The sequence below is a fragment of the Diadema antillarum genome, unplaced genomic scaffold, assembly GCF_040938485.1.
Source record: "Diadema antillarum isolate AM-2024a unplaced genomic scaffold, OU_Dant_1.0 seq00000082_RagTag, whole genome shotgun sequence".
Lineage (NCBI taxonomy): Eukaryota > Metazoa > Echinodermata > Echinoidea > Diadematoida > Diadematidae > Diadema > Diadema antillarum.
In genome coordinates, this window is record NW_027271175.1 from 949,655 (window position 1) to 974,655 (window position 25,001).

A 25,001-nucleotide genomic window follows, 5' to 3' on the forward strand; every position below is an offset into this window, starting at 1 on the left:
GCGAGCGAGGGGTATACTGTTTTAAAACAGACGCATGCCATTATATCATTATAAAACCTACCCAATGCCCGAAGGGGTGTGTGTTTTGTTTTGCTTTGTTTTGTTTTTTTGTTTTGTTTTTGTTTTTTGTTAAATAATCCATTTACGTGACCGATCAGAGGTGTGCCATTCAGTTTGTACTAATACGCATACGTGTTGAGTACTTAGTATGTCAAAGGATGTTATAGGAGAATGGTACCGCGAGAGCGTTTTAACAGAAGGGTTGTCGGGATAATGTTAGGATACCAAAATGTGTGGGGTAGTGACAGGGCAAAAATTCTTACCCTAGCTGGCTAGGGCAGAATTTGGCAAAAGTAACCGCGACAAACGTCCGAGCAACATTTTGTTGGGGCCATTTCAACAGGCAGGGTAAAAAAAGAATCGCTTGAACGTTGTCGGGCTAACTCTTGTTTATAAGGCTCTGTTTAAAAAAGGGACTGCAGGCTCAAAGCGTTTATGGATGTATACTTGGTACCATTCTAAACGTTCTTCGAGTTAATCCTTCTGGAATATGCGTATGAATAAAATTCAATACGATACCGCTTTATGAGCAAGTATGTTATGATGTTAGAGTAACTGGAAACGTTTTGTTTTTTTCCTTCTTCTTTCCTTCTTTCAATTACAGAATTCGACGATTCCGTCCGAGGGGGATATACCTTGTGTTTCCTCGACGATGGGACAGGAATGGATCCGAGTGAGTATTGTTGCGAGTTCTCACTCCGCCACATAACAATGCGGACAATGGGCACGAGAATGAAAAGATCTTCGCCGTTTTTAGAGAATGCCCAAACTGGAATACTGTCAACCAGTTCAAATTTCCCTCGGGAAAATGTACGCTTAAAAATTTCGATTTTATCCTCAAATCATAGTTTTATGTAGCCTAATGTCTTCAGTGGGTTGAAACGAATGTGTTGCAGCGACTGAACTTATGTTTGTTGTGTCATTTTGATGATCGCCTTTGCAGACGAGACAGCCTCAATCATACAGTTCGGAAGGTCGTCAAAACGTTTACCAGACGGGGAACTTATCGGCCAGTACGGGAACGGCTTGAAATCGTAAGTTCAAACAAAGATCCCTGTCGATGCAGCTGTGCAAGTTCGGAGACACCTGGGTCACATTTCATGAAAATGTCAAGGAAAATATGTCTTGCTAGAATAGCAACTTTCCGTAGTAACGGCCAATCAGGAAGCTCGATTCTTGTCGTTACCATGACATTTGCCACTCGAGCAAGAGTTTCTATCATAAAAACTTAAAAATAGCAAGGCACTTAGGAAGAGGAAATATGAAAGCCATGAGGCGACTAAGCGGAAATCAGACTTTCATACTGTTGTTACTCAGTAGTAATATCATTATTGCCACATGATGATTATCGTTCGCTGTCGAAAGCCCTGTTGAGGTGACCAAAAGAGAAAAACACAGTCATTTGACACTGGGTTGAATCATAGTCATAAGTTAATAGAGTCCACCAACAGACTAAGTACATATATCATAAATCTGTTCCTATTGCGGATCCGAATGTATCGCGTAGCCTTCATCCCACCCAGTAAAAAGAAATTGGCAATTGATTGCAAGGAAGGTAATGAAAATTCGACATACAATTGTCCACAAAGCTGCTTTCGATTTCGTAACAAGAAATGGCGGGGATTCCCACGCGTTAGTTGCCTTTGCCGTTACAGTATACTGTGGTAACATTTCATCGAATAGTGAAAAAGTAATGGTTAAAAAGAAAATGAAAATACAAAGTGTACACACTATGACATTTGTCACAGTTTTCTAGTGCACAATGAAATGAGACTTTGGCATATTTGACGTTTGTCTCCTTTCTGTCCTACTGTAGGAGTGTTAATTATACACTGTGCGTACAAAACAACAGTTTTAGATACCCTTGTCACTTTGCCATTATCTCCCTAGTGGCACCATGAGAATAGGGCGAGACTTCATCCTGTTCACTAAAAAGGGCGACACCATGAGTTGCCTCTTTCTCTCGCGGACCTTCCACGAGCAGGAGAAGATTGAAGAAGTGATTGTACCGCTGCCATCATTCGATGCCATCACAGGAAGTCCTTTGATTGGAGCATCGGCCGCCGAAAAGGAAAGGGTAAAAACAAATAAACAGACAGGACGTTTGTGCCTATCGTTAGAAATGCCATCGTTTGAGACTTTTGTGTCTGACTAGTCTCAGACCTCAAAAACATCAGAGCTTCATTGGGCGTGTCGCAGTTGATGGCCATACCTGAAGAATCCTTTAATTTCTTCGTTACGTATTCATACATACAATGTATATAGATGAGAGAACGATTTTTGTTTTGCTTTTGCTAGACATTATTAGTTAATGGTCAGAATTCGCTTGTACCTTTAGGCCTATATGACATGAGTAAATACATGTATTCGCGCAGGATAAAGCATGTAAGCTGTCAGTGTACGTGGAAAACGATGTTGCCATTCACATAGTGAATTTGTGTCAGTGAAATAAGAGTTACCGATTGAGTTCGGTGTAGAATGACAGCTCTTAAAGAAGATTGTATCCTCTTTCATTCTGCAGCACCGTGTCGAAATGGAGATCATCTTGAAGTATTCACCATATCACACTGAAGAGGAGCTGTTCAGACAATTCAGGAGGATCAAAAATACAGGTACAGTGTATATTCAGTGCAGTTTTTTTTTTCTTGATATCAATATGAAATCGTTGATAGACATTCTATTCATAATCAGAATAATTTCGAACCCGTGATATCAGATGATATTGCATTTCATGATCAAAGAAAACAAACAAACAAACACACACACACACACAAACAAGAAAGCCTAAGCAAGACACAGGCGTTTCGAAATTGCGTTGCAGCTTTTCAATGATTCTTCGAATCTTTCTATCGCGTACGTTATTGCCACTGTTTTGTGTAGCATAATATGTTATCATAATCATGCATTACCTCAAACTGAAAAAAAAAGATACTGTGACGAGCTACCCAAATCCTTTTGTGTTCTCTACTCATTATTCATGTGCAAGACTAACTTAGTTTTGCCACCAACGTCTTATACTAGGGACGCTCGTGGTCGTGTACCATGTGAAGCTTCTGGATAACGGTGATCCCGAGCTCGACGTCTTTTCAGATGACACCGACATCTTAATGGGCGGTCTATCCAAGCAGGACATTACCTACGATAACGGGTAATGCAACAGGGCCGAACATTTCCGAAGGCGTCATCCGCGAAACGGAATGGTTCAAAGCGCGCATAAAGTCACGTTGTCACACTGCAGTTTGTTTTTTACACTGTGTTGATGCATGAAGAATATATGTGAACTGTGTCCGTTTTCTTTCGTGAGAGGGAGAGAGAAAAGGAATCCACCATAAGAATAAACTGTGAAGTGGGTTTTGAGATATGATACGTGTGCGCATGAGTGAGCATTCCATTGCAAGGGTGTTCGTTGAGGTGGTTCTCCCATTCTGCACGTATGTTTGATTGAGGTTGTCCTTTAATAGGAACATACACTGTATATTGCATCCTATACAAGTACTTGTACATTGTATATACCCAAATAAAACATCCTTGCGTTTTCATTAATATTGTAATTGTTTTGGTCAGTTTCCCAAAGACATTTCTTGTTGTAGAAATCTCATATGTAAATTCAGAGGCCCTATACACATAGCACTTGCAAATTGAAACGTAAAATGTATTATGCATTGTACTTTCAAACCAACTTTGTCTGTATTTATTCCCGGAAAATCATTGTCATGCTTGAATTGAAACTGCTACTATCGCGCAAGAAAAATATACAGGAAGAATCATGTTTGGGGCATTATTTGTAAAAACTTTATGATACACTCGTCTTGAAAATGATATAGATTTAGTAATGTGCCCACACAAGCCAGACTTCCAAACTTGTGAATCGGTATTTCGTTTGTCGTTCTTGTCAATTGCGAAACAATGCAAAACTCTGGTGTCCTTTTGTTTTGAGTGAGAAGTGTGTGTTTGCAGAAGCGGTAAAATGGACATCGCAAGCAGGATGTGGCGGGTAGCATCTATGATACAGATATATTATCCTCGTCAATCCGCACTTTTTGGCGCATTGCTCGCACCTGCCAATAAATAATGAATTATATTACGTGTTGTATTATTACAAGCTGTGATGTAGATACGATACAAAATTGCAAACTTGGATTTCGCAAAATTGATTCAATACAAATTACATAACCTAACGATACCACTAATGGTTTTATACAGTGTATGCATTTTATATGACCAAGAGGGATCTGACCTATTATTCCAATGTAAATTTTACGCCAACATTGGCTGTTATTGTCAAATAAAACGAGAGGTTTGATGACGTTCATGACTGTTTCAGCATGTTCCCCGAGCGGCACTCGTTCCGGGCCTATACCACAATCCTGTACGCCGAGCCGAAGATGAAGATTTACATTCAAGGAAACAAAGTTCGGACCAAGAAGCTGACCTACGTCATGTACAAACCAAGGTAACGTATAATTGAAAACAGGACGGAGAAGCGGACCGCCGGGGAGGAGGGGGTATTTAGAGCAAGGAAATACCGTTTTCAGGTTCAGTTTTAAAATTGTAATAGGCTAAGTGTCGTGTCACAGAACTCATCAGTGATGTAGTAGGCTTACCCTCAATAAGAGTCATTTTCATTACATCAAGTAGAGCTTGGGAAAAATAGAATCACGTATGACCCTTTAAAGGGCGGAAATGAAACTGCAAATGCTGTCAAAAACTGCACACATTGATGAATGCAGTAGAGACGGCCATAACGAGGTAATTTGATCAACAGGATCATGAAAAGATCCAAATAATGCCTGATGTGGAGATAAACTCAATTAAATCCAAGCAGACCTCGATCTCCTGAATACAGATACATACATGTACAGAGATTGACCAAAAACCAAGACAAAATCAGTGACATCGACGCAGGGCCCGCACACGCCTGCACGTCACGGATGAAGGACAAACGGTCATGTAGGCCTAATAAAGTGATTTCTTCTTCTTCTTCTTCTTCTTCTTCTTCTTCTTCTTCTTCTTCTTCCAGTCTTGAAGAAAACGTAACGGAAAACATGTCTTAGTCCTCTTGTGAACATATTATTGGCATGACAAAAAACACCCCCCCCAAAAAAAAAACAAACAAAACACACACATACAGGCCTATCATCAATAAAGGACATTGATAAAAAAAGGAAAAAAAAAAACATTTCATATACGTGAGCTGCCTAAGAATACACAGACTAATGTGTTGTCATTGTAACATGTTTGTGAATATGTCGCAGAAACATCATTAGAAATTTGACAAAATATTTGTACCGGTAGTGACATAGTGAAGTGTGTCATAGAAGTCGCCCCGTAGCTTTTATTCTTCCTGAAACCACCCTCCCTCTTTTCTTTGATTTGGAGTCAGTTTCATTATAAAGTGACACATGTATCCATGCATGTGCAAAAAAGATCATATTGTAAGTGTATGATAGTTGTCCACTTACGAAAGTTACTAAAGAGTTGTATGTGTTTAACTCTTTCTTCCAGACTGTACAAATATAGCTCCAACCGATTCAAGAAGCGATCGGAAATGGAGGCAGCACGGGCAGTGGAAGCAGCCAAATACGGTTGGTATATATAATATATAGGCCGTGCTGTTGCTATAGTCCGTTTTCAGATGATTATTACAGAGACTGTTGTATATCGTATTAACTGTGATGATGTGTTTTATGTCACATTGTCTCGGCGCACTTCCAATTGTAAAGGGGTGTGGTGCGATATTAAAAATTGCATCGCATCCTTTATAAGGACAAGCACGTCTGACGTCTAATTAGCTTGTCTTCGGTTGGCATATTCGTGATATTCAAATTTCAAAGTATATTGTAGGCCTACTCTATTTTAGTCTTTCCGCGGAAAGATCAAGAAAAAAAAAGAGACTAATAATTACAGGAGCGACAGGGAGAGAGTGTAATACAATGTCATGTATAATTGTTAACACGACGTTTTAAACTTGTGATTTGTGGCATTCTGGCCATTACAGTCAAGCGATGTTGCTGAAATAGGATGCCTGCCTGTTCGTCATGAATTTTTGTTTTTCAGTCATTCTGTACGTGTGTCTTTCAAAACTCAAACTGGTGTCTTTACGTTGTGTTTCCTTACACCATGATGTTTGATGTCTGTCTGTCCTCACAGCGAACGAGAATGCACGAGAAGCCGTTAGCAAAGTGAAGGAGCTGGAAATGAAGTTCAAGAACATCAACACCAAAGATTCGAGAGTACGTCATACTAGTGTTTCTGTAGACTGACATGTATTTCAGTGTCTTACGCTGGATGGTGGTTTTGTTGAAAAAGGGTCGTAGAACAAATTTGGATGGTGACTTACGCGGCTTCCGCCGCTCAAAAGTGCAGTCTCGTAGTTTGTCTTTTTACGCGATACAGATTCATTTTCTAATGGAGAGGGGGAAGAGTTTAATACAAGGCAATAGGAGATGTTCAATCATATCATTCTACCAAGAGGAAAGAAAAACCTTGCCCAGCTCGACATGATTTGAAATAGAGACTGCACCAACCGTGTGACGAAAACATGCTCTCGATCTGTTTTCACGAGGTAAAACGCCGAGTGGATTTCAGACCCTTAAGAATGTTTGCATATCTGCAGACTTTTCCCGCTTCAGTGATTGTTCTGTTTTTGTTTTGTTTTGCTTAAGGGATATGATCAATGAACTTTATCCAGTCGCGTAGTTTGTGGACACCTGCTGATTGTAATGTGTGGGAGAAAGACGAGAAGTCACAGCACGCATATATAAGCCACGTTGTCAAACTGTATGATTTACATTGTCCGTTAAACCTGTTTCTTGAATTACAAAGTACAGTATTGGAAGGTGTGTATGTACACTGTGTATTTGTGTTCAATGTCTACATCGTTTTCCCATGGACCTACTACCGATTCATGGTTTTTCCAACAGGCGAAGATACGACAGGCACAGGCAAAGGCCCAGGACTTGAAGGACGAGGCGGCCATTAAACAGGAGGTGGCCGACAACAAGCAGAAGGCCATGAAGGAACCCAAGACGCTGGACTTCATATTCGGCGTGAACATCGAAAACAGGCGTCAGCAGGGCATGTTCATCTACAACTGCAAGCGACTGGTAAAGATGTACGAGAAGGTGGGACCTCAGCAGGACGGAGGAGTGTAAGTCTCAGTTGCGTTTTTGTTTGACTACCCCTCCCCTCTCCCCCCCCCCCCCAAAAAAAAAAGCAAAACAAAACAAAAGCAAAACAAAACTAAACAAAACAGCAAAACGAAACAAAAACACTAAAACCAAGGATCATTTTTTCTTCTTTTCTTCTGCTAGAGGGGGAGTATATGTGGGCTTTGCTCTTTAAAGATGTTGTGGGAGCAGTCTGCAAAAATCATGCAATCAAATGACCAAAGAAGCAGCAGCATAAAAACAAAACATAACAAAAAACAAACAGACAAACAGAAACAAAAACAAACAAACTTTATTTTTGTGTGACCTAACAAAACTGTCTTATATATTCCTCTTTTTATCTTTCTTTCTCTCTGTCTCTGTCTCTGTGATTTGACCCCAAAAGACCTTCTACTCTCTCAATTAAGTTTCTTTTGACTGCCCCCCCCCCCCCCCCCCCCCATTGGAGCAAAGTTTAGGGGGCATTATCCTGTGAAGGTGTTGTAGCTGACAGAAGGCTGTAATGATGCTTTGCAGTTACAGCTAACACAGAGTTAAAGTTTGTCCTTCACATAATTGTGCCCTGCAGCTGCAGAGCTAAACTAAGTATAGTTTCTCCCATTTTTGTCCCCCCCCCCCTTTCTCTTGCCCTCCCAGTCTAGCAATTACTGACTGATGATGAAGCTCTAACAGTGAGAAAGGGAGTAATGACCCACAAAAAAGGAGATAATTGAGGATTAGGGTTGGCAAATACTGGTAACCAAAAAGAAAGAGAGAAAAGAAAATAGAATATTTAGAATTTGACCAGAAACAGAATGTGAGTACTATTCTGTTGAATAAGATTGCACTACATTCTTTCATTTTATGTGAAACAGGAATGTAGGGTTAATTTTCAGATATACATTGTACTTTGAAAGGGTGTGAAAGGGAACTCTATTTCTGCATTTCCTTGAATACATTAACATGTACTATTTCCTCAAGTGGAGGTGCCTGAATGTTGTCTACATCACTTTTGTTTCAATTATTTGAACATTCACTGTTTCTATGTGACTTTTTCATGTGCCAGTATTCTTTGAAAGAGAAACTACTTTTTTTTTTCCTGAAAGGAAGCAGTCATGAAATACTATTAAAGCACTTTTTTTTTTTTTTTTTTTTTTGGGGGGGGGGGGGAGAGTTTAATTTGTTCAAATTTCCCAAATCAATTTTTGGCTACTAATTTAACAACATGCAAAACTATAAACTACCCAATCTTCATCGTATTAAATTTACGGAGTGAAGAGACAGGCATTAGTACACTTACTATAGCTCCAATGTCAAATCGCAAAAACAATATCTTGCAAGAATGTCTGTGACCTCTTCATCCGTGAAAATATCTGTACGCAAAAATAACAGCTTTTACAGTATAGTGACAGTCTGCTTGCCGAAACTATTTGCAAGAAGAAAAATTAGAAGTCTGAAAATTGCATGTGTAGTGATCATACTATTTTATGTCTTTATTGATTTTCATAACAGTTGCATGACAAAAATAGATATGATCAGAAAGCAGAGTATTCCATAAAAATACTGTAAAAAAATGAGAGGAAAAAAGTACAATATTAAAAAACAGTGATCATATCTCATTACACAAACTTGTCCCATACAGTATGTGCAGTGGTATCCTGGGTTTTGTCAACATTCCATATATTGTCCTGGAGCCGACCCACAACAAGCAGGATTTTGCTGACAACAAGGAGTACAGGCTCCTACTGAAGTCTCTGGGTGAACACATGGTGCAGTACTGGAAAGACATCGGCATAGGTCAGTTAATAGGCTCCTCAACAGAATGATGTGCAGACACCACAACAAGCACATATTTCAGTCTCTCGGTTTGCCTTGCAACAACCTTATATTTATGTGCGTGTGAGTTTTGGACCGTTCTCCCAAGAAACATCGTTGTTCCCAAATTACATACCTCTGTGAAGGTCTTGGCACCGGTTCATCAAAGTTGTCAGCCCTGACAAGTTGTAATTCTCTGACAATCACCATAGTAACAGTCAGTGACAAGAGCTTCTCAGCCAATAAGCCAAGGATTTTGATGAAATTGTCAGAGACTGACAACTTGTCAAGGCTGACATCTTTCATGAAACAATTCCTAGGAAGATGTTCACTTGTTCATCACCAGTCTGAAGGTCACAGGGGTAGAGGCTGATGCAGCTGTATGGTATTGCATGATTAAACAGCTCCTCAGTGGCCTATATTAGCTAATGTTTGTAGTGGCAGGCAGTTTTCATGCACAGGATGTGGTTATGCTTAAGGACCTAATGAATTAGTAGGCACAGTGATTTCCTTTCATCTCAATATAGTTAACAGGCTTCACTAACCCTAAGCACCGTTTTTTCAGTCTAGACTCACTCTTGCACAATTTTGCCGTTATATTTCCTTTATCTATTTATGTTTTGTATTGAAAGAAAGAATAATTAAGCATTTTTTAACTTTACTTTTTCAATGCTTTTGTTGTTTGAGTTTAGTAAAAGCCAAATTGTTATATTAATCCCAGTTTCCACAAAATATTGAAAGATATCTAATTTTGAACAATTATTTGTTTTCAGTGTTGTAGCTGAAATCATCACTGGATTATGCGATGTGTTTAGAGTGTACTCTTACTTTCATCCATGTTGAAATATGCTTTCATTTGTTCCATAATGGTAAAGGGTGTAACCTGAGAAGAAGCTGTTACACTATGGTCAGATTTTGAGAGATACATTCATGCACATGTCTTGCTAATGTATGAAGTTATATACAATCAGCCCATTTCTCTACAAGACTTAGCCTTGAGATCAGACGACGGTTCTTCTCTCGTCACACCCATACTGACATGGAGTTCAATGTGATCCACATTTCAAGATTCCTCTTTTGTTTTGGTTTTTGATATAATAAAAACAATAATAATAATTATTATTCCTTATTGAGCGCTTTTACAGGACCTGATCAAAGCGCTGTACAATTAACATGCAACATTCACAAAGTATAGACACAACATAATTAAAATTCAAACCGTTCAGTCTTAACCCATTGCGGACAAATTGATTTTGCTATACCTCGCATTTTCCATAGACACCTGCCTAAAATACTCGGAACTAGTCTTCAGTGGATAAAGTTTCCTTCTAAACATTTATTCTGAAACACACAGGTGGAGTTGTTTTGATAAAGTATTCCAGACGGCAGATCCAGCATTTGGAAATGTGCGTTCAAAAGCTCTGGATTTTGCTGGTGGATTTGTATCTTCTGTGTTTAATCTTTGGGATATAGAAACTCCGGTATATCACCATTTAATAGTGTGTTATTCATGGGGGGGGGGGGGGGGGGGGGGGGGTTGGACATTATTAGAATTGCAGTAGTTAAAAGTTTGTTTTATTTCTGTGTTGTATCAGCAGAAATATAGTATTGTGTTGTTGTATTAATCTCCTTTGAGCCATTAATTCATCACCTTTCCATTTACTCTCCATTGACCTCTGCCATTGCATTCTTCATTGCAGTCAACCAAGGTGTGGTCAAGTTCTGGGAGAACTATGGCTACATCAGCTCGAACTGGAAGGATCCGCCCTCACAAGAAGCCAAATACATCAGAAAGAGGGCCATGCAGCTACCCACAATGCTGCAGTGCAGTAAGTTATTTCTACCATTCCAAGCTCCCTTGTCCAGATGTTGACCAAGGAGAGAGCATACATTGTACCGTATATATATTCCACGATAGATAAATCGCTTTGTGATGACAACTAGGAGGCAAGATGGTAATCTAACTTCTTGAAATTTGGATTGCAAAATAGTGGTACAGTCAAACCTGTCTATAGCAGCCACCTGCCATATACGATCACTAACAACAATTCCCTCCAAGAGAAAAGCATGTTAAAGAACCTGTCTATAAAAGCCACTCTTTTTGTCTCCTTTGAGTGGCTGCTATAGACAGGTTTAACTGTATTTGGGCATCAGCTGCATATACTTTTGATCATAATTTGTGACAGATTAGCTGTTTAACTTGCAATAAAATTGAATACTGTAAAAGTGGATATTTTCGTGTGACTAATTTTTCGCGCTTGGCCAGGCAAGAAGAGTTTCGCGCGTGTTTGATTCCGCGGAATCAAGACATCATGCACAGGAACATATGGCAAGCAAAAATATTCGCGTGCTTTTATTTTCGCGCTAGTTTCTGGTTGCGCAAAATGCGCGAAAATTTCAACACCGCAAAAATTTCCACCTTTACAGTGTGCTGATAAATAAAATATTGCATAATCAATTCACGTTATAACAAATAAACATTGTGCTCAGTCAGGCATACCCAACATAATATTTTCTTTCCAAGGGATAAGTCCTTGTGAAGGAAACAAGCATAAAATTTGAAAACTCTTGTAATCTGCTTTACTTGCAGGGAAGTCACTAACTGGTTTAGAAGTGGTGACTTCCAGGTGTGCTTTATTTCAGTTGGTGTGACTCTTCTCCCTGTTAGTGCCAGTGATGTCAACTATGTTGGTATAGATGACTAATATAATTGCTCATATAACTTTGCCATAAAACATAGACTATATCAGTTTAGACTGTGGTTTCAATGAGCATTAAAACTGTGTCCTCTTGCGTTACTCTTCACCTAAAACAAACATAAAATTAGACTGCTGCCTACGATGGCGACAGCTGCCATTCTCTACAAGCACCATCGGTATCACCTACCCAGAAGATTGGCAGTGCTCCATGAGCAAGGATTCTGCCATCAACAGGTATGTTTTGTTTTGTTTTTTCTTTGGGGGGGGGGGGGAGTGTTTATTGAAACTGTTATTGATATTGTACAATTATGTGTAATGCGTAGATGAATATTTTCTATATGAGGTGATTGTTTTATCATGTACTTTAGACTTTATATTGCACTTTATAGACTTGTGTGGTCAACTGGCTGAAGGATTCAATGTTGTGATTTGTTTCAACACCTATGAATACTATTAAACATACATTTTTGTTCCATACCGTAAAAATTAATAAGATTTTGCTTTTAGTGAAAGAGACTTCTTTCACCACATGCAAAATCTTGTACCATCGAATTAGTGACCATTCACTATTTATACACTATTGTATCTCTCTTTTGTTTTGACTGTGACAGGTGCAGTCATCCTGAGAAGAAGCTAGCTATATCAGTAGGAACCATGAAGAAAGAAGTGAAGAGTGCAGAGGACAAGCAGAAAGACCTAGAAGAGGTCAGAACATGTGCATATCGTGTGTTCATTCATTGTATTCCTTCATTGATTGATTGATTCATTCATTCATTCCGCCATTTATTCATTCATTCATTCATTTAGAAATGAGACATACTTTGCCTCTCTTGTATGATGTAGAAATTTGAAGTATTCACAGACTAATTTACAGTGAATACCTGGTATTCTCTTCTTTGATCTCAAAAAGTAATATGTAGAAAGGAGAGCAGAACGTAGTGATATTAACTTTCATTGGCAGTTTTTCAGAGTTTTCTTCAATCAAGATGTTGAGCATTATTGTGAAGTTAATCTTTTGTAATTTCATCATTGTAGGTGATCAGCACTGAAGAAAGAGAACATTAAAGGACAAGTTCACCTTCATATACATGTGGGTTGAGTGAATGCAGCAATATTAGTAGAACACATCAGTCAGAGTTTGAGCAAAATTGGACAATCCGTTAAAAAGTAATGAATTTTTGAAGTATCTGCTCAGTCATGGCTTGATGAAAAGACTACTATAGCTTGTGATGTCACATGAGTACAACGATATAAAGAAAGAATAAAGAAAATTCAACATATTTCCATTTTTCTCGCATAACAAAAGAACACTCGACTTCTCTCTTTCTGAAGGCAGGGGGAATAATATTACCCTTAACATACCTCAGTAGCAAGGCGAGGAAATGTGCACTTTATTCAGAAAGTAAAGTTTTTTGAAATTCTCTTTTTATTTTCCTTTTAGGCCCGAATTCACGAAGGTGGTTTAAACTTAAACCATGGTACAAATTTAGACCATAGTCTAAAATAAGCGTTAAATAGGCGTACCAATACTTGCGCGCACCAATGCACGTTTTTTACTGGATGCCTGTTAGCGCACGCAATCTGTCAATCATAAATACGCGGAAGAAATATACATAAACCATGGTTTAAATTTAGACCACCTTCGTGAATTCGGGCCATAGAGTTGTACGCATGTGACATCATACACTGTACTAGTCTTCTCTTCCAGCAGTGACTGTGCAGATACTTAAAATATTCGTAACTTTTGAACGGATTGTCCAATTTTCCTCAAACTTTCACTGGTGTGATCTACTAATATTGCTGCATTCCCTCAATTCTTATGTATATGAAGGTGGACTTGTCGTTTAATAATATTTGATTTACTGCTCAAGTATATATATATATATATATATATATATATATGTATGTATGTATGTATGTGTATATATATATATATATATATATATATATATATATATACATGTATATATGAAATTTAAACTTTTATTTCAAATTGACAGGGAACACCAGCAATGGGGTGAAATGCTCAAATGTGATAATGCATCCATAATCTTTGTAAAGATGCCTGTCATGTTTTAGCCAAGGGCCTATTTATTTTCATCATTAGAACATGCAGTTTGTAATATGATTTGATGTGATAAAGATGGTATGATATCATTTGGTGACTGCGTAAATTGATGATTTCTTTTCACATTAGGTATGAGAGAGATATTTTATACTCTCGTTTGTCAGATCAGCCTCCTGAAGTGAAATCAGCAAGTGGTTGAAAAATTGCCCTGCATCGACATAAGTGAGACATTCAAGGAAAAGATCTTGAATTTGAATGAAATATACAGTGCATTACAGGCATTAAGCTATCTGTCTTTATTCAATGGTGTCTCTTCTAGGAAATAAGGAAGAAACAAGAGAAGCTGGAACAAATGGAGGTAAGTTACGTTTGCCTGTACATAAAAAGTGATGTAGTCAAATCTCAGGTCTGAGGCTTACAGAAATGCATGCTGAAGTTTTCATCAAGCATTCTGCATAGAAAATGTAAATGATGTCACAAGTTTTTATTTTGTTTTGTTTTGTTCTTTCTCTCGTTTGTTTTGTTCAGTAAATATTGCTAGTTTCTTTATTTTGTGAAATTGTTAAAGCATTATGAGTATATGTATAGATAAAGCACTGTATAGATATTGGTCAAATACATCACTCAATGAACTCGGTACACCCTCCAAACTAATTACTCTTCTATTTACTTACAAAATTTTGCATATTATAACTGAACTCAAGTTACATTCATACCTCTTGTGGTATAGAGATGGGTTCAGAAAGCATGTATTTGCAGTCTGGTTGATACCATTTGCATTTGGGAACATAGATTATCTGCAATGTGCAAGTTATGCTTTATTTGTAAAAACACAAAACAAAACAAAACAAGCAGAAAGGACTGTCATGGTAATTCTTATAAAAATGTTTGGTTTTGTGTCCTTTTCCACTGCTCAAGTCAAGGAACCATGTCACACAATCACACATCAATTACATGAATTTGTATGTGTCAACACTGTACATGAATAATGTATCACTTGAATGGATTATCTTCAGAGAACAAAGAAGCTGTTGGCCAGACAACGACCACGATCTCCGTCGCCACCTTCACCACCTTCCCCACCCCGTCCGAGAAAAGTGTCCAAGTCAGTATCCCGTCCTGCAGCAAGGCCAAGCTCGAAACCCAGTCCTAAACCCAGTCCAAAACCCACGCCGAAACCCACGCCGAAACCCACCCCAAAACCTGTCGCGAGAGGGAAGGCTCAGCCGGTGAGTCAATCACACATCAGTTCAATTCAATTCTATTCAATTCAATTCAATTCAATTCAATTCAATTGTATGTGACTTGGAACAATTTGCAGGTAACATTTCTAGCCTTTGTAATCACGGCACTTACTTACTAACTGTTGTGCTGTGTAGGAATCTTCCTATATTTTTTGCAGGATATATGTTTTATCAAATATTGTTTCTAGTTTTATGACCAACCACATGAGAGATGGTTAATATTCATGCTTTTTTTTTTTTGGTGCAAATTTTACTCCTATTGGGTCCAGCAGTTTTTCAGCTTCAGGGTTGGAAGGTTTGCATTTCATAACATGATATCTTGAATGGTAATTTCAGTAAGTTAGTTCTTGGGTCACAGGGGTCATGATGTAGCAATCATTTGAAAAATGTTATTCTTATCTTGAGTTGTCTGTAAAATGGCACAAGAACTGAAAGCTTGTTGCAACATTCAACTCAGTGCAGAATGTGTAGGTTGTTGAAGCAAGAATTTGGCTTCTCCTTTCAAAATGGAATAGCCATCTGTAACTACCATTATATTGGCTACAGTTGCATGGATTAGGATGTTGGATGTAAAAGAAACTACATTATATCTAAATATTGAGACTTGGCCAAAATATCTTAACATTGACATGACTGGTTGAGAAACAACGGAGAAGTAATGCTGTAGGGAACATACAAATTTGGTCACATATTCCTTTGATTCCTGTGCCTCCAAATGTGCTTGAGGTTTCATTTACTGTGTGTGGTGTTGTCTGTGTCTCGTTGCCTAAGATGTTCTTATTATGATTAGTTGAAAACAAAAAAACTTCTGGTGATTTTTCATGATATGAAGCCCAGGTGTGCTACAAAAGAGGCAGTTGTGCTGATTATAGAGTCAGGACATTGGTTCCATTGAGGTCAAAGTTCAATAAACTCTGGCTAAAGTATTGATCTCCTTGGCTTTGTAACATAAATATTGAGATTTAGTATAGGTCAAAAAATCAAACAGAAGTCTGTGAATGCACAATTCTGATTGGCTGATACCTGACTTATATTTGATTGCATATTCATATGCAACATGGCTCAGTTCTCTTCTTCTCATGCACAATAATTAAAATGAATGAGGGGTTGAAGGGTCAAGGTCAAAGGTCACAGAACAATTGATGAAAATATTAATTCCCAGATTATTTTATTTGTATTATGACATAGCATGCATTAGAATATGAAATATATTTCTTTCTTTTTTTAAACAGATTCCCAAACCTCCACCCAAGCCAACTCCCAAACCTAAACAGGTGGAATTATCAAAGAAGGTAAGAATTTGTATCTATTTAGTCATGGTTCTCTTTCTTATCTCATTCCCTCCACCCCCCCCCCCAATAATGAGTAAACTGACTTAATGACTCTTAACAGGACTTGCCACTGTTTCCCCTCATGTCAAAGATGTTGTAGATTATATGACCAACACAAAGAGGATTTCCTTGATTTTGAAACCCACAGCAGTATGCCACTAAGACCAAGCCCATCGGAAAAGCTTCCCCAGTTGTCCAGCGTCCAGCCAGTCCAAAGGCTGCCACTCCGCGAACGGCCACCTCCGCTCCCGTCAAGCGTCCGAGCTGCGCAGCAGTGCCAAATGTCCGCAAGTTGTCGGCAGAGATGGATGATATACCCCGCGACATTGAGGCTGATGTTGATGACTATCCGGGGCCGCAGAAGAAGAGGAGGACAAGTGTGTCCTCCCAGGACTCCCAACAGTCAGAGGACACAGTAGAAAAGGTGAGGCAATCAATGATGGGGGGTTTCACGGTGCACCATGTGTCCTTTCTTGGATGTGGGTGTTATGTGCAATGGTCTGATTTGAGGAGGCCCTTTTCATGACCACACTTACATCCAAGAAAGAATGCGTTATGTACTGTGAAACCACCTACCACTTACCATGCAATGTTTACCACAATGGAAACACCAAAAGAGTGTCTGATCATGACATGGCCAGATTTTTAAATTTGCAGTTGAATGCTCTTGTGATTTTTGTATATTAGCTACAATGTTGCTTGAATTTCATATATCTATGAAAATTGTGTCTGCTACTAGTTCTTCAAGTGGTGATGATGATGAAGGAAAGAGGTAGTGAAAATCATGGGGATGACACATAAGCAGTGAATTCCAAGTAAATGTGAGTTGTAGAGTTTCACTGACATAGTCAGTCATGGTCTTACTTTTGCATAACTCCTGAAATTCTTGGTGATGTAACAGAAATTTTGCCTCATCAAAATGTAATATAAACCTTGCTTAAAGTCGACTTTGTGTAAGTGGAATAATCACCCTAGTGGAAGGTCTTTTCAAGTCCTCTTCTTTGTATATTCTACTGATGTTAATCCCTCGTAAGTTGAATTTTCTTTAAGTCGAAGCTATTTCGTCAATCCAAATAGATTTGAATTTGGCAAGGGTGACTGTATTTCATTTCTTAAATTCAGCATTGCAGGGTTGATTGGTTGTTGAGATTTTTTTGAGATACAATGTAATTTCCAAATACAAAGAAATATAATGAACATTGAGGTTTGTGTGAAATTTCTTGCATGCTCATTTGTTGTTCTGAGTTAAAGGACAAGTTCACCTTCATAAACATAAGGATTGAGAGAATGTAGCAATATTAGTAGAACACATCATTGAAAGTTTGAGGAAAATCGGACAATCCGTTCAAAAGTTATGAATTTTTGAATTTTTTTTTTCAGTAACCGCTGGATGAGAAGACTACTGCAGTGTGTGAATAACTTAGATGTCACATGCGTACAACAATATAAGGAAAATATATAGAGAATTTCACAAAATTTCATCTTTTGAAAAAAAGTGCACATTCCCCCGACTCGTTACCAACAAATGTTGTGGGTAATATTATTCCCCCTCCCTTTAGAAAGAGGCAAGTCAAGTGCTCTTTTATTACGCGAAAAAAGTGAAAATATGTTGAATTTTCTTTACATTTTCTTTATACATGTACTGTTGTACGCATATGACTCACAAGCTGTAGTAGTCTCCTCATCCAGCGGTTCCAACACAAGAATTTTAAAAATTCATAACTTTTGCATCGATTGTCCAATTTTCCTCAAACTTTCACTGATGTGTTCTACTAATACTGTTGCATTCTCTCAATCCTTATGTTTATGAAGGTGAACTTGTCCTTTAAATGCTAACAGTGCTTTTTGTTTCTGCTATCCCATTTAGAATGCAAGCAGTGAGACTGACACTGATGTAGAAGGGGTACGGGTCAAGGTGGAAACTCTCATCAAAGGTCAATGGCACAAAGGTCAAGTTGTAAAGGTCAGCAGGAAGCCCGACAGTGTGGAGAAGTGGAAGGTCAAGTTTGATGATCATCCCAAGGACAAATTTGACAAATGGTAACATTAATATGTCTGGTTGTGTTTTTTTTATGCCTCCGCCAACGAAGTGGCCGGAGGCATTATGTTTTTCGGGTCGTCCGTCCGTCCGTCCGTCCGTCCGTCCGTACGTCCGTCCCGTTTTGTTTTTGTTGATATCTCAAGAACCGTGTGGTGGTTTTACATCAAACTTGGTATGAGGGTATATCCTAGGGGGATAATACTTCGCTTGGATTCTAGGGTCACGGGGTCAAAGGTCAAAGGTCACAGATTATTTTGTGAAAAAAAAGGTTGAAAATTCATGTTTTTCTCCATATCTCGCAAATGGTTCAGGGTATCTTCATGGAACTTAGTATATATGCTTGTTCCAATGGGCAGTGATTATCTAGGGAAGTTGGGAGTCATGGTTCAAAGGTCAGGGGGTCAAACGTCAAGGTCAACTCCTCAAAATATCACTACTTTCCTTATATTTATGCAATGCCTGAAGGTTTTTTTTTTTAAAAACTTGATGTATACATGTATTACCCAATATATATTCTGTGGGAAGTTTCTTGCTAAAAGGTCAAAGGTCAAAAGGTCAAAGGTCAAAGGTCAAGTGAAAGTGCTGAATTGCACTTTTTCCTCCATATCTCAAAAGTAACTCAAGGTATCATCATGAAACTTACATATTTATGCATGTTCAACCTAACAGTGATTCTCTTTGGAACTGTGAGGTCAAAGGTCAAAGGCCAGGTTTAGATAATGCTATTTTCCCATTTGATACTGAAATTATACTTTTTCTCAGTACCTTGAAAATTACTCAATGCATAAACTTATAAAAGGGTCAAAAGTGAAGTAAAAATCATCAGTTCCCCAAATACCTGCACTCTTGACATTTTAATCATTCATCCAATTGAACCTAGTTCTAGGAAAGTGAACATTCAGCACATTTGTGTCAAACCTGTCATTTTAATATTTTGCCAATTGTGTGAAACTGTCATCACACATTGTCATGACATTGTACTATAGACCTATTAGGAGAACCATGCATTATGGCATATCAGTTGCCGTAGCGATATATCTAGTTTTCCCATTAGCTGGAAATAGATGCTTTAGGGAAACATTGGAGGTACAGACCACATAAGGCAGCTGATATAAACTAAATGAATCTGTTCTGATTCTTCATTTTTGCATTTTGGCAATAGATGGTTGCAGCATTCACATACTGCACAACCTCTCAGGCCGTTAAAGGCATTTATTTACCATTTGCAGATTAAAAACAAAAACCCAGCTTTAGTGCTTCAAAATAGTTATAGAATGTTAGTTAGGGATAGAAACAACTAATGTAAAAATGTTAATCAGTATAATCAATTTTGATAAAACGTTAGAAGAATAAACCATCTACAGTTGTGGTTTATTGAGAAAAATAATGATATCTCCTCACATCTTAAGCTTTATTACATAATCTTAAATGGTAGGATGTTTTGTGATACAATTAACCTACTCATTTGCATCAAATGTGATAACTCAAACATTTTTTTTTAAGTCACTGCTCCCAGTGGTAAGCAATACCTTTCACATTTATGTCAAATGATAGAAGAAATATTTCATCATAACATCAATTTTTTTTTTTTTTTTACAAATGTATTTGAAATTATATCTTGTGTAAACAGATCTGCAAAGTATTGCAACGGATGGATAGGAGTCTTGATCCAGGACTTATTGATTAAAGCCATTCTTTGTAACTTACAGGTATTTTCTTAAAGGGCAAGTTCACCTTCATAAACATAAGGATTGAGAGAATGCAGCAATATTAGTAGAACACATCAGTGAAAGTTTGAGGAAAATTGGACAATCGACGGAAAAGTTATGAATTTTTAAAAATTTTGTGTTGGAACCGCTGGATGAGGAGACTACTACAGCTTGTGAGTCATATGCGTACAACAGTATAAAGAAAATGTAAAGAAAATTCAACATATTTTCACTTTTTTCGCATAATAAAAGAGCACTTGACTTGCCTCTTTCTAAAGGCAGGGGGAATAATATTACCCATAACATTTGTCGGTAACGAGTCAGGGGAATGTGTACTTTTTTCAAAAGATGAAATTTTGTGAAATTCTCTTTATATTTTCCTTACATTGTTGTACGCATGTGACATCTAAAGTTATTCACACACTGCAGTAGTCTTCTCATCCAGCGGTTACTGCACAAAAACTTCAAAAATTCATAACTTTTGAACGGATTGTCCGATTTTCGTCAAACTTTCAATGATGTGTTCTACTAATATTGCTACATTCTCTCAATCCTTATGTTAATGAAGGTGAACTTGTCCTTTAAATTATCACATGGAAATCTTCCATGTTATACATGAACTAAAATATTTGTTTTGTTGTACTCCAGGTATGACAAAGACAGCTCAGAGCTTCGTTTACAGGTGAGGATTCAATTACGATAAGTTTTTACGATCAAGAACTCATAAATCTTCTTGAATGTCTAATGCATATAAGAATGGGAGCAATTGGTTGGCACTTTGAAAATGGCCACTGTTGCTATGAGTATGTATCATCATGTTCAAATAAAAGAATGTCTAGTATTTCCACAAGTTTTCTTCCGTGAAAAGCTTTGTTATGTTTTGAATGAAGAATTCATTTGTTGTCATTTTTGCAAATTACTCTTTGCTGGTGGGATTGTGTCTTCTTTAATTAGATGTTGTGAACAATTTGGGTGAGAGCTTGATCCTCTAAAGGATGTGGATCTCAATATCTATTTTTAATTTTTTGTTCAACCATCACAGAGTTTGGGAATATTTGTAATTTTAATGAAAGGTATGATTACTTCTCTATTAGAGAAAACAAAAGAACTGACATTTCCATCTCTACAAGTAAATGTGCCGCATACTGGTGTGTTTATATCTAGTGTGGCGTTTCAAGAGCATTTCCTTTTGGTGAAGCGCATGTCTTTCCATCCCATTCTTTCTGTCTCTGGCATATAAAAAATAAGACATATTTTCATGCTGGTAGCAATTTTTTTCTGTTTTGTTATGTTTTGTTTTGTCTTTTTGCTGAAGCATGCACATTAATTTGGATTTGAAGTATTGAGGTCTTGTGCAAACTCATCTCTTCATGCTATGGCTTGATAAACATTATCTCATGCCAGCATCGTTTGCAGATTGCTCACTGTCAGACTTTTCTTTGAGTACTTTTACAGGGAAGTGAAGAAGTCGCATCATCGCACGAGGATGAGGTTGAAGATAAGAGGTTACCAGTGATCAAGGAGAAGGAAATGGAAAGGAGCAAGGAGAAAGAAGCATCGGAAGGGACCATAGCTGGGAAGAAAGAAAGTAAAACGGAAGAAGAGGTGAAAAACAAGAGCAAGGAGAAGGAAAGGGAGAAGGAGAAGGAAGGTGATAAGAAACAATTAAAACCTGTGGAAGAGGTTGCTAAGAAACAGGAGGAGACCACCAGTCAGAAGGAGGATAAACGTGATGAGGTTACCAAGCAACAGACTGGGAGGAAGACTGAGAGTGAAGATGCGGGAGTAAGTGCAGCTCTGCAGGAGGAGGTCACATCACTGAAGAGGATGAACACTGCCCTGTTTGAGGGATTCAGGTAACAAAATTCTTAGTCTGTCAATTCAGCCATTTGTAAGTAGGATTCTCTCTACAAACTGCCATCCTGTATCATGTGCATTATCCTGTGGGATTCAATTTTTTTTTTTTTTGTTGCATACCTGTATTCTGACTGTCCCATGTGTATTGTGTCATGTGGATTCTATTACAAATCAATGAAGACACTTTTATGGAGTTTGTTGTACAAAGAAGCTAATGTCTACTGCAATACTTTCAGGAAGTATCATGTTCTTCAAATGTATAAAGTCACTTTCCATCGAGTCTTCTATCTAATGCAAATGACAGTGATGTGTGTCATTTCAATACCAGGGTAATTATTTACTTTGAAGACAACTTCCTTAAGAGAAGCTGAACAGGAATTTATTAGTACTCCTGCTGCCTTTCTACTGCTTGGAATGAAAACAAATTGAAAAAAGTAAAGTCTCACAAAATGCAAACTACATGCGGTGTACTGTCCACATAATTATTGTATCCCCTAATAGCACATCACACACTTTGACGTTCATTATATCCTGTTTCTGTTTGAGAAGTTGTCAGATGCAATATGGTCAAAAACTGCAATATTTTCTGCAGTAAACCAGCTCGACTATCATAATTTTTGTCATCATTTATCAATTATACCTAATGTTTAGGACATGCTTGAGGTACTTCCTACCCCCTGACTGGACAATGACCAAAGATGACATCAATGCAATGGATGCCAGTAAACTCACAGAGTTCCCATTGGACAGTTTCTTTGACCATTATGAGAAAGGCCTGAGGGATGTAAGTTGTCAGCAATAGATAATGGCTTATTTGCCTTTATCAACTGGACATGTCTGTCTGATCAGTTTTTATAAGTTGTAATATTATGCATATAACTAGGTAAAATACTGTATGTCACATGTTAGAGTGGGCCACTGTATTTTCATATTCTTTTAAGTCTGTGAGTCAAAGGTTGAAAATGTGCAAGAATCTGTCACATGAATGAATTAGAATTAGAGTTGCAGAACACTGTTTATAATTGATTGCATTAACTGGTTGATTTTTATGCTACTATGGAGGGTGTACCTTGTCCTGAATTGATTTTGAAAGGAACATTAAGGGAATAGAGGTCCATCTTGTAGACGTCCTGTAATTTAACTGTAAATATGCTGTCTCTTAATGTGAGGAAATCTACTTTAAAAGAGAGAAAGAGAAAGAGAGAAAAGAAACATGCAGCTTGTTGCCCTGTATATGTACCCCAAGTTTTCTCATGCCTCCTTTTTTTTCTTTGCCATTTTCAAGCTGGTTGGGCGGTATCAGTTGAACGCAGAGGAAAAGGAGAAGGAAGCCATGGTAGCGCAGGGCAAGCTGAACAATCTCCGAAAGATGGTAGCACAACTCTTGTCGACATTACATGATACTCAGGTGAGACAATGTAGATCATAGAAAGTCTAGTTCATTTTACGGCAATACAAGTGTGTTTCTTACTTTTGACTGTGGAGTAAAGAGTGATCCATAAGATATGTGTGACTCTATTCAAAGGCATTTAGTGTTTTAATCACGGTTTAAAAATGAACAATTATAGGCCATCTTTCAATAGTTTTTAAAATCACTTACTAGTAATTACCTTCAGCCCTTATTTATTTATTTATTATTATTATTATTTATTTTTTTATTTTTATTATTTTTTTTTGGGGGGGGGCACTTTGTGTCTTATTCAAGCATATAGTACATGTATTTCACTAACTGCAAACTTATTCAAGCATATAGTACATGTATTTATAATAATGTACAATGTTATGACCAGCATTCTAAATATTGTTCATCTTTGTAGTTTGAAGAAAGGCTTAGAATCAGAAATATTTGCAGACTTCTAGCTAAAAAGCTTGTAGGTTTTTTATGTTCATGTTTGCTAAGTTGTCTGATCTGAAATGACATATATTTGTACCAAGAGGACAAACCATGAAAACCTTGCTCTCTGAATTTCGATTGCAGGATGACATTTCAATAGAGAGCATGAAAGGAGATGAGATCGACAACCTCCTGGCAGTTTGTCTCAAGGACCAAGACACGCAAGAGTGAAAGCAGCCTTTGTGGACCTTTCCTTCTGTTGCATAATCTACATGCTGTAGTTCAGCTATAAAGTGCTTGTGACCCGCGCAGCTCCAAGTTTTTCAAGAATGCTCGGTACATAGCCAGAGTGACCTGCAGCTCCACGTTGTGCAAGAATGCTCGGTACATAGCCAGAGTGACCCGCAGCTCCAAGTTGTGGAAGAATGCTCGGTGCATAGCAAGAGTGATCTGAACTCATATTAATGGTGCTTTCTGTGATGCTATGAAGTATGCAAGCAATTATCGTTTGATTCGGAGGCCAGTGTTTGCCCACTTCAGAGTTGTCAATTTCATGTATGATAGTACGCCGTTAACATGTATTCTTGCACATTGCATCATACCAACTTTTATTGCCAAGATATAGAGGGGATATGTCCACACAGACTATCCTTTTCTTTTTCTACATCTCCGTTTTTTCTCTTTATCCTCAAAGTTGAGCATGAATATTCCCTGGACATGCGTGGAGTAGGAAACATCTGTTTAGGAGAGTTATTTAGCTGAAGTTGCCAAATGGACCACACTCGGTTTAAAAACAGTTAAAACATGTACATAGCTGTTCAAATTCGTTCATTGTACTTTTCATCGTGTGTTTATGTATCAAATGTGTATTTAACTGTACTTATTTTTCTATTGTGTGTGTTTAGGAAGAGTTCAGAGAGCTTTAAAATCAATGAATTTTTGAAAACTGATTGAAGAGAATCTTTATCAGTTTGTGCCAATTGTGCACACATTTCAGAGCAGCCAGATCTGCAGCTATGAAAATACGTAGTGGACAGCACATTGTTCTTATTTTTGTGTGTGTTTGTTCCAGGAGCCAGTGTACACTTGAAAATCATAGGATGAATGTTCCTTGAGTTAACCTCTCTGTCTCTCTGTGTGAAATAAAGCTTTTTTATTTTTTATTATTTCTACACAAAAATATCACAGGAAGTGA

At 37.8% G+C, this 25,001-nt stretch overlaps 1 protein-coding gene across 1 annotated transcript; it reads left to right on the top strand.

Annotated features, from left to right (window-relative positions):
- Positions 1-666: 666 nt before the first annotated feature.
- Positions 667-24,512, top strand: LOC139726241 (ATPase MORC2-like). The gene is made up of 23 exons (XM_071637307.1): positions 667-733; positions 1,004-1,094; positions 1,951-2,137; positions 2,582-2,672; positions 3,082-3,208; positions 4,385-4,513; positions 5,566-5,645; positions 6,211-6,293; positions 6,984-7,210; positions 8,851-9,005; positions 10,724-10,852; positions 11,851-11,956; positions 12,334-12,427; positions 14,110-14,148; positions 14,807-15,019; positions 16,267-16,326; positions 16,514-16,789; positions 18,233-18,405; positions 20,764-20,797; positions 21,571-21,971; positions 22,624-22,756; positions 23,258-23,380; positions 23,951-24,512. Exons 1-23 carry the CDS (start codon positions 724-726, stop codon positions 24,035-24,037), a joined length of 3,048 nt encoding a protein of 1,015 aa, XP_071493408.1. The 5' UTR covers positions 667-723; the 3' UTR covers positions 24,038-24,512.
- The last annotated feature ends 489 nt before the right edge of the window (positions 24,513-25,001 follow it).